Below are 10,461 nucleotides of genomic sequence, written 5' to 3' on the forward strand. Positions count from 1 at the left end.
GGGGTTTGCCGGGGGTCCCCCCGCCAGCAACTGAACCATGGTCGGAAACCAAGCTGCGCTCGTGCGCTCCGGAGCTATCAGGATGACGTGCAGCCACTCGTCTTGCATGCGTGAGAGGAGGCGTGGGATTAATGAGACTGGGGGGAATGCGTAGAGGAGAACCCTCGGCCAGGGGTGGTGAGCAAAGGCATCCACCCCTAGAGGCGGGTCATCCCTGTCGTACAGTGAAAACCAGAGGCGGCACTGCGCGTTCCCGTGTGCTGCGAACAGGTCTGCTACCGCTCGGCCGAACCTGTCCCACAGTGTCTGAGCTAGGGCCGGATTCAGCCTCCACTCGCTGGGCTGGGGTCTGCCCTGGATAGCAGGGAAGCTGGGCCAGACTGGGGGAGGCTTACTCAGTTGCTCCTCTCTGTAGTAGTCTCCCACCATGTCCGAGGGGGTGGGAGGTGGTCCAGCCGCAGGAATGGGGATGCCTTTACGACCTGCTGCCTTGGTGATAATTTCCGGCAAGTCGTGGAGCAGGGCACCAAATGCCGAAGGATGGCCGGCGTTGGAAGCGTGCTGCTCAGCCGGGGGTAGGGTGTCTCTGCCGGTGTCCAAATCAGCCATTGGGGCGATCGGAGAACCGGGGGAGCTGGACCCAGGCACCCAGAACTCCAGGAACTCCAGCGGGGCATCCGCCATGGGGCTGTCACCGCAAGAGGCCCAGGAGATGCCGTCGTCTGGGCCTTTCTCCTTTATCACAGCGAAAGCATCCACTCTCTGCTGCTTCTCCGCTACCGGCAGGCAAGCGCAGAAGGGGCAAGCAGCCTGGGGGGAGAGAGCCAGCTCGGCATGCTCAGCGTCGAGACAGGCCTCGCAGCGGGGGTGCGGGTCGCTGGGCAGAATGAAGCCCGTGTCGCAGCCGGGGCATACGGTGACAGCAGGGAGGCGCCGAGTTCCACTGGAGGAGGAGAGTTGCTCTTTAACCATAGTTGTTCTCTTATGAGAACGCTCTATAGAACTGTTGAAGAAAAAGAGGGAGGTGAGGTTAGGTCACAGTGGCAGTTATACTGCTGCTGTGGGCCTAATTGAGGACAACCCAGTGCAGGGCACAGGGCACGAAAGAACTGCGCATGCATGAGGAATAAACCCAATAGCGACAGCTCTACCATAGTTGTTCTCTTATGAGAACGCTCTATAGAACTGTTGAAGAAAAAGAGGGAGGTGAGGTTAGGTCACAGTGGCAGTTATACTGCTGCTGTGGGCCTAATTGAGGACAACCCAGTGCAGGGCACAGGGCACGAAAGAACTGCGCATGCATGAGGAATAAACCCAATAGCGACAGCTCTTAGAGGGCGAAGCCTATATGAAATAGAACTCCCTGAGAATTATCACACCTGTCCAGAACCTGAGATCATAACAAGTTACATGGCTTATTAAAAGAATCAAATTACAGCAGTAATTTCAGTTAGATTACTTTTAGTACGAGTGATTTGGCCCACTTACAACATACTACACAGCTCATGAAAAACAAGATTGTCTTTTTCATTGTAAGTCAGGGTGAGGATCCTGCTCTGGAAGAATTGAGACATGTACACCTTTCAGAGATCAAATTTTGTTCACATTGAAACATTCACATTTTGCACAATGAGATGTCTGCTGTAGCACAAGCATGTGATACAGTGTAAAGTCCTGTAATTCTTTGTCTGTAAAATACTGTATATACCGGTAATTACACCATTTTTTATTAGCATTTCTGCTACTCATAATCTAGTAACATAATTTAATGATTAATATCCATAAATTAAAATCTCTGAATAAATGACACTAGAATAAGCACAAATCTGATGGGGGACTTAAATTTCACTTTATTTTTCCCGTCTGTCCTTCACTTCAGCCCTTTCTCACTCGAAAAAGAAAAAATCTCACCCAGTTTCACCTCTTGTTCTTCTGTTCGCACATACTCCGACAACCATTCCATCTTAAAAGACCCGCATTTCTTTTTTTTACTTCGGCTTGGTGAGTGGATGTGCCACTGCCCGTTCGTTTAGCCATAGTAAGGGGTTAGCTTAGCAAATCTAGCCACATGAAGTTAATTGGGGTGAGAGTAGAGGATGCCGAGGATAGAGTTAGGTGGAAACAGATGATTCGCTGTGGCGACCCCTAACGGGAACAGCCAAAGGAAGAAGAAGAAGAAGGGGTTAGCTTAGCAGCATTTACCTCTCTTAACGGTGCTGCACCCTTAGCTATATGCTAACCTGCAAAACAGGGGCACGTACGCATAAAGCGCTGTTAATGACATTGATTGACTGCGTAAGTAAATAGTGTACGTGCCAACCGCATCATATCATTGGCTGGACAGTGTTAGTCATTGTTTTACTGTAGTTACCCCTTGTTGTCACTTGTCACCCACTGAGTTGCATTTCAAAATGGTACAGAATAAATTATGTTTATTTTATTTATAGTTCAGGTTGGATTTTATTTTATGCACTGCATAGATTTGCTGTGCGCGGAGAACGTGGGAGCAGTGCGCGATTGCGCAAGCGTGCAGCTTAGAGGGATCAGAGATGATGTCACTTCCTGTCTGATTCCAGATGCGGGTGTTGCTGTTGTGTTACTTCCTGTCCTCTCTGCTGGGCGCTGATGCAGCTCCAGCTGCAGATGAGGTGACATACCTGCCCGGCCTGCAGAAACAGCCAAGCTTCAGACATTACTCTGGATACTTGAGTGTGGCCGATGGAAAGCACCTGCACTACTGGTCAGTACCTGAGACACACCTGGCATATCTCTGTTAGGACAGTTGTTGATTTTCAGCTGAATCCTAAAACATCACCAGTAACGTACTCCGTTATTTAATCTATGAAGCTTCTGAGCAAGTGATGCTGAAGATACCTGTTGTCATCACCTGATTTTTCATCAGGTCATTAATCCATCACCTGTGTACACTGGCATTTGCTATTACATTGCAGGTACATACACCCTCCACTCAAGTGAGTGTAGTGACATTCAACTGAGTGGTGTTATGCTCCTTGACCATGCTATTGTTCCAGGTTCGTCGAGTCCCAGAACAACCCATCCTCTGACCCGGTGGTGTTATGGTTGAACGGTGGGCCCGGCTGCAGCTCTCTGGACGGACTGTTGACTGAACACGGACCCTTCCTGGTAGGTGACCTGATTCCACCCACTTGACACCTAGTCACCTATATCTGTGTGATGTCATAGGGACACCTGCTGACTTCTGTCGTTCTTAGATCCAGGATGACGGAGTGACGTTGCAGTACAACCCATACTCCTGGAACAAGGTCTGTTAACCAGCACACACCATGACTCGGGTTGTATGGGCAAATGTTTAAGGTTTTCGTGGTTCTTGATAGCTGATTGGTTGACTGTGTCTGGCAGATTGCCAACATTCTGTACCTGGAGTCTCCAGCAGGGGTCGGGTTCTCATACTCTGACGATCAGAAATATGGCACCAACGACACAGAGGTCAGTGACAGTGCCTAAAACTCAGCTTCTGACTGGCATACAAATGTTAGGTGTTTAAAGTGTTTTTCCTCCTCAGGTGTCGATGGCCAACTACCTGGCTCTGAAGGAGTTTTTCCACCTGTTTCCAGAGTTCAGCAAGAATGAACTTTTTCTGACCGGAGAGAGTTACGGAGGGATCTACATCCCAACACTTGCTGAGAGAGTGATGGAGGACACCAGCCTCAACTTGCAGGTATACACTGATACCACATTACTACACATTAATACTGCAGGACTACACATTAATACTGCAGGACTACACACTTATACTGCAGTACTACACACGGATACTGCAGTACTACACACGGATACTGCAGTACTGCACATCGATACTGCAGTACTACACACGGATACTGCAGTACTGCACATCGATACTGCATTACTACACACGGATACTGCAGTACTACACATGAATATTGCAGTACTGCACATCAATACTGCACTACTACAAACGGATACTGCAGTACTGCACATCAATACTGCAGTACTGCACACCAATATGCACTGATACTGCTGAAGAAATCTGTGTCTGATCAGTGCTGGTCGGTGGTAGGTTAACGTTTATGACCTTGTCATGTTACCCGTGTCTCACCTGTCCTGTAGGGTGTTGCCGTGGGAAACGGGCTCTCGAGTTATGAGATGAATGATAACTCCCTGGTGTACTTCGCCTACTACCACGGCCTGCTGGGAAGTCGACTGTGGACTGAACTGCGCATATTCTGCTGCAAAGATGGGATGTGTAATTTCTACAACAACCCGGACCAGAACTGCACCTCCAGCGTGAGTCTGAACTGGGTCATCTGATAAACCAGTCTGAACCTGGTTTACTTTACAGTCAGTTCATATCTAAAGCTGGTCTGAACTGGTCTATCTAATAAACCAGGTCTAAACCAGTTGGGAACCATTTGGTTAACCTTGTTTTGTCTGAAGGTGTCTGAGGTTCGGGACATTGTCTACGCTTCAGGATTGAACATGTACAACCTGTATGCTTCCTGTCCAGGTGGAGTCAGCCAAAAAGTCAGGTGAGTTGTGACCTTTGACCCATCACAGAAGACCGAGTTGTTTTTTTGTTTTTTTAAGTGAACACATGTAAATGTTTGAATTGATACCAAACATAAACATGGGATCTGTAGCTGCTGCTTAAGGCAAACTCACCTGTAGCAGGTGTAGTCTGACCACAGACAGGTGAGAGGTGTTGACTTCTTGTTATTGATTATCAGCATTGAACAAGGTCAGCTGGTGATCAGGGATCTAGGAAACTTGTTCATCAACCATCAGTGGACCCAACTGTGGAGCCAGGTATGTATGAAATGACCTGCGTGTGTACATTAAGCACACCTACCTGACAGATGGATGCATACTGGTTTTTTTCCTGACAATGTGTAGAAGCTACGAGGTATGGCATCTCTTCATGAGTCCATCCGTCTGGAACCCCCTTGTACAAACTCCACCCCCTCCACGCTCTACCTGAACAACCCGTATGTCAGAGCTGCTCTGCACATCAGCCCCAAGGCCTTGCAGTGGACCATCTGCAGGTAACACTACACCTGGTGTACACTGCACACTTATCCCATAATACCTGTAGCACACCTGCATATGCCTGTTAAGCTGCACATTGAGTGGTATCACAGAGAGCTGCTGTGGCTGGCTGCATGTTTCTCATGTGTCATTAAAGCTGTAAAGTATCCCTACTCATCTTGTGTTGCAGCGCTGATGTGAATATGAACTATGGTCGTATCTACCTGGACGTCATGAAACAGTACCTGAAGCTGCTCTCTGCTCTGGTCAGTGAACAGATCTCCTGATCTTCTTTATTCTGACATTTCAAATCACACAGAGAAGACTCTCGATCACACCAGGCTTCATTCACAGTTTAAACCTTTCTGGCCACCTCACCTTAAGTTACACTCAAAGCTCGTACTTGATAAATTCCGTATAATGAGATGTTTCAGTCATGTCATGTTGTTCAGGCTCGTTGGATATGAACAGATTAGTAATGAAGTACTCTATCACATATATCTGTCTGTCTCAACTACTGTCTCATTTTAATCAGTGCTAAGCTGTAGATGTGATGATGATGTAAAAAAGGTGACACAGAAAACTAAGCAGCATGCATTGTCCACTAATCGCCAGTGATCGATTCTGCACAGACCTCGCATGTGCCTGTTATTTTGGTGTTTTGGACCGATTACTGCCTCTACCTCTTTGAATGTGTGCCTGGCTGGTGATTGATGGATGTGCTGTTGTCAGCCTGGCCTGTTGGTCCAGGTGTGTGGGGCATGTCTTTGTTAAAGTGTTGTGCTCTCTGCAGAAGTACCGGGTCCTGGTGTATAACGGGGACGTGGACATGGCCTGTAACTTCATGGGGGACGAGTGGTTTGTTGAGTCTCTGCACCAGCAGGTAACTCCAAGTGCAGCTTATTAATCAGTAATCAATAGGTGGATCCAGCTATGACTATCAGGGATCTCTGACAACATCTGCAGAGTTTCTTCTGTTTTCTCTTCAGAGGCATTTGAGTTGGTGATGATGATTCACTTCTTAACTATAACAAACAGTCTGTTATTTTTGTTTTCAAAGACTTGGTATGATGGAAAACAGAGGGGGCAACACGGTGGCGCAGTGGTTAGCGCTGTTGCCTCACAGCAAGAAGGTTCCAGGATATATGGGTTGCGTCAGGAAGGGCATGTGGCGTATACATACAAATGTATACATGGGAACAGCTGATTCGCTGTGGCGACCCCTAGCGAGCGGAGAACAGCCGAAAGTAGTAGTAGGTATGATGGAACACAGAACAGCTTTGGGATGGATCAGGGCAATGGCAGAGGTCCTCCTCTGCTGTCAAACCACTGAACTCTGTCTCCATGGTAGTTCTACAATATTTAAAATGTTGATTCCCCTGCTGGCAGAGGAAGCGGTTTTGAAACCATGCTAAATATTGTGTTATACTTTGATACATAAGGATAAGCCTGCCCCTTGCACAGCACTGCACTGAGAGCACAGGAAGCTAAATGAAAACAGCTATGCTAAAGCTAACATTTGAAAACATGACTACTACTGTGTTAGGAAACTTAAACAGGATCCTCTTGCTACGACGCATCCATCTGAAGTGTCCAGTCTGCAACAGCAGGCTTCTCTCGTTCCCAGTCATCATCTGTTTCATATCTCTCTATAGTCTCTGTCTCCAAAAGCAGCCCTTAGCAAGGGAGAGGGCAACAGCACCTGCAAATTCATTAGTCCTCTTCTGATTGGCTGACGGTGAAGATGAGTCACACCTCCAGCCAATCAGAGTAGGTGCTCATGAATAATGTACATTTTATATTAATAACTTCTGGAACAGCTGCTGGCGGGTGGAGGGGAATCTAGGCTGTGGGTAAAGTGTTGTTTTTTTTGTAAAGATGGAGTCAGAGAAATCTGAAACCCTTTAGATTAGTAAAACGTCGCAGATGTGTTTAATTTGTACTCAGTATTTATAAAAAAGGACCATAATACCAGCTCTTTAAATCTCATTTAAAAACAAAATGAGCAACATGCAGGTGGGGTTCAGTAACCCAGCACGAGGATGGTTCAGTAACTTGCTCATTATTGTTGCTCTGAGTCCTTGTGCTGTATAATCTGGGTATAGCACCAACCAGTTATCAGCTCTCTTTAATAATAACAGCTGAGAGTGCTCGTAGCTGGAGGAAACCCAGAGTTAACAGAACTTGTGGTAACCAGCTTATTGTACTGGTTGTCCAGGCTCAGTGAAGCAGGTAAAACCAAGAGAGCTGGACTCTGATTGAATTCAATGTTATTTGTATAGTGCCAAATCACAACAAAGTCATCTCAGGACACTTTACAAAGTCATGTCTAGACCTTATTGTTATTATTATTATAGAGGAAATACACAACAAATCCCCCTGAGCAGCACTTGGCAACAGCAGGGAGGAAAAACAGGAATCCTCCGACAGACCGCAGCTCTTGGTGGGCGGCCTTCTGCCTCGACCGGTTGGGGTGAGTGGATAGAGGAGAGAGAAAAGAAGAAAAGCAACAGGACACAACAAACAATGAAACACTGGTCAGGTTGATGTGGCCAGTTCATCAGAGATGTAGAGCTCCAGAGCCAGGGCAACCTGCAGAAAGGTACAGGGAGAGAGAGAGGACACACTACGGGAGAGACAGAGGAGAGGAGAGGATTGTGCCCCCCCCCAAAAAAAAGCAGCCTAGGCCTATAGCAGCATAACTAAGGGAAGGCTCAATCACCTGATGCAGCCCTAACTATAGGCCGTATCAAAATGGAAAGTCTTAAATCTAATCTTAATCTCACTCCGTGGCCCAAGACTCTGGACTCTGAGCTCGCCGTTTCCCATTCATGCTGTTGTTCTTGTGTTCAGTCAAGTGTCCCTGCTAATTGGTTATTTTAGCTGTCACAGTAATCCCTAACATCAGGTGATCTCCAGGTGAGGCGTCAGGTGTATTAACCTCAGGTTTCTCTCAGGTCGAGGTTGAGAGGCGACCCTGGTTCTACAATGATGAAAGTGGTCATCAGGTCGGAGGCTTTGTCAAAGAGTTCAGCAACATCGCCTTCCTCACAGTCAAGGTAAACACCCACATCATTGTCAGGTGACCCTGTGATGTCATGTTTCTGGGGGAAGCTCTGCTGCTCCTCACTTGCCTTAATGTTTTAATGTGTTTTATGCTGGAATGCCTCACTCTACACATGTACCGGTGATGGGTGAGTTTCATTGTTTAAACTCTGCGGCTGACCTTTGAACTCTGTCCTCCTGCAGGGTGCTGGTCACATGGTTCCATCAGATAAACCAATCGCTGCCTTCGCCATGTTCACCAGATTCATCAAGAGACTACCCTACTGACCTCTGACCCCTTTTGGGTTACCCCTCCCTCCTCTTTGTCCTAATTATTAAGGCTGCTGTACTTAAATTTTTTTCTCACTGCCAGCCAATCAGCACAGCTCTCCTCTGTGTTGCCTGGGAACTCTGTGGTTGTCAGGGAAACGAGCACTGCCGTCCATCTGTCCATTGATTTAACGTGAAACTCCTGGTGTTTATGGTTTAAAGGGAAAATCGTACAATAAAGTTTGATTATAAATGAGGACTCTAAATGAGGCTGTTTTGTTCTTGACGTGTCTGTAAAAAGTACGACCTGAACCTGTTTATGTTTAAAGGCGTCAACCTGTTCCAGCCGTCAGTCTGTAGAATTTTGCTGTATGCTGTGTTGGTCGTGTTCTCTCACTGCGTTCACACAGATCCAGCAGGATTAAGTCTCTGGCCACATGAAACTGCTGATCTGTCTGTGTTGAACACATCAAACTCTGTCCCCACTGGACAAGTGTTTTCTGATGTGCTACTTGCAAGAAAGTAGCTAATTTCCTGCTGTACAATTGGTTTCAGAACAGCTTTGTTTGCAGGCTCTAAAAATGATCAGCACTGTGGTCCTGCATGTGTACTGGAAGTGATCTGCTGGAGCCAACAGTAAAAACGCCACTGTTCAAATAAATCTGGCTGTCGCTCACATTGGGTCAGGGGATGTTTGTCACCTGTACAATGTCACTGAATGATGTAAAAACCACCCCAAGCAGAGGCAGCCACTACAGACTCTGGAGGCTGTGCTCCTGTGTAGGTGGGGTGGGGGGCCTTTGTCTCATATTCTGTCCACTGATGTCTGAAATCTGGGCTCATGACTGTTTAGTAACTGCTGTCATCTACACTTTAACTATAAATCCAGGTTCACACTTACAGGATGAGTTCACCTTAATGAGCAAACCCCCAGACGTGGGTGAACTTGTTATTAGTACAACGTGTAGGCAGATGCCTCAAACACCACCCTGTCTGTTTACTGAAGTTTTCTGTACACTAGGGGTGGCCAATTCCAGTCCTCGAGGGCCGCTTGTTTTCCAACTATCCCTGCCTGACCTGCTGCTGATTACCTGGCTCAGGTATGGCCAGTCAGTCAGAAGCTGGAAGATACCAATTCACTTTATCTTTCCTCACTCCATATGTATAAAGCAAACCTTTCCTGTATTGTAGATCACACAGACATTGTAAAATGAATACTTTATGCCACATACCTTGTAAAACCCAGAAGTTATAATTCACAGCAAACAGTGATCTGAAATGACAGTCAAAAGCGGTCTAAATCACACTATGCTCAAAATATATCATTCATGTTAGGCATGAGAATATATATCATGTCAGCTGATACTGTTTTAAGAGAGTTTCATGCAGAATATTCAAATGACATTCTCTTAACACCAAGATTAATGAAATGGCTATTCTGTGACCCTACTGCATTTAGAAATGACATTCAGTCATATTTATGACCACAGCTACAGGGACAGATATGCAGGTCAGGGAGGGCTGGAACTTCACACTTTCCCAGGATTATCAACACACTGCAGGTCAACAAGTAAACAGTGGGCTTTGCACCAACCACACTGAGGTGGGAAGATCTCAGACTGATGAAGCTTCACAATAGCTGCAAATAAACTTTAAAACATATTTTAAGTGTGGATTTTATTCTCCATGACTTCCATTAGAAACATGAATATGGGGAAGATTTAGGGGAAAAAAATCTGTTGATGGACGTGTTGTTTTAACAGAGTGAACTTTAATTAAGATGCAGTTTGTATTGACTTCTATGTGGTCAGGTTAACGAACCTGCTGGCAGGATGTTAATCAGAGGACACGTTCAGTGACTCATGCTCCTGTGTTTGAAAGACTATCCAGGTATCCTTGTTCACATGTCAGTCAGGGTTGGCAAAATAATAGAAACATGATGGACTCAGACTCTTTGCCATTAAAGGATGTTACTTTTTCCCGTGTCCCATATGCGCTGACAGGAATGACAGGCTGTCTTCTTTACATAGGAACTTCCTGCCTAACACAGCCTGAAACAAAACCTGACTGGTCATAATTAGCTTTTGTACTGTGGTCCTTCATCACCAGAGTGACTGTATG

At 46.3% G+C, this 10,461-nt stretch overlaps 1 protein-coding gene across 1 annotated transcript in view; it reads left to right on the plus strand.

Annotated features, from left to right (window-relative positions):
• ctsa (cathepsin A) overlaps positions 1-8,606 on the plus strand; it is an 11,622-nt gene extending 3,016 nt beyond the window's left edge. The window contains exons 2-14 of the mRNA XM_020612220.1: positions 2,577-2,740; positions 3,033-3,144; positions 3,234-3,284; positions 3,382-3,468; positions 3,545-3,700; positions 4,111-4,287; positions 4,438-4,529; positions 4,728-4,806; positions 4,894-5,042; positions 5,216-5,291; positions 5,819-5,908; positions 7,983-8,084; positions 8,275-8,606. Of these exons, the coding sequence (XP_020467876.1) occupies positions 2,577-2,740; positions 3,033-3,144; positions 3,234-3,284; positions 3,382-3,468; positions 3,545-3,700; positions 4,111-4,287; positions 4,438-4,529; positions 4,728-4,806; positions 4,894-5,042; positions 5,216-5,291; positions 5,819-5,908; positions 7,983-8,084; positions 8,275-8,358 (1,419 nt within the window). The 3' untranslated portion in view covers positions 8,359-8,606. The remainder of the gene's footprint in view (positions 1-2,576; positions 2,741-3,032; positions 3,145-3,233; positions 3,285-3,381; positions 3,469-3,544; positions 3,701-4,110; positions 4,288-4,437; positions 4,530-4,727; positions 4,807-4,893; positions 5,043-5,215; positions 5,292-5,818; positions 5,909-7,982; positions 8,085-8,274) is intronic.
• Positions 8,607-10,461: the final 1,855 nt, after the last annotated feature.

Source organism: Monopterus albus, unplaced genomic scaffold (assembly GCF_001952655.1).
Source record: "Monopterus albus unplaced genomic scaffold, M_albus_1.0 scaffold121.1, whole genome shotgun sequence".
NCBI classification, from domain to species: Eukaryota; Metazoa; Chordata; class Actinopteri; order Synbranchiformes; family Synbranchidae; genus Monopterus; species Monopterus albus.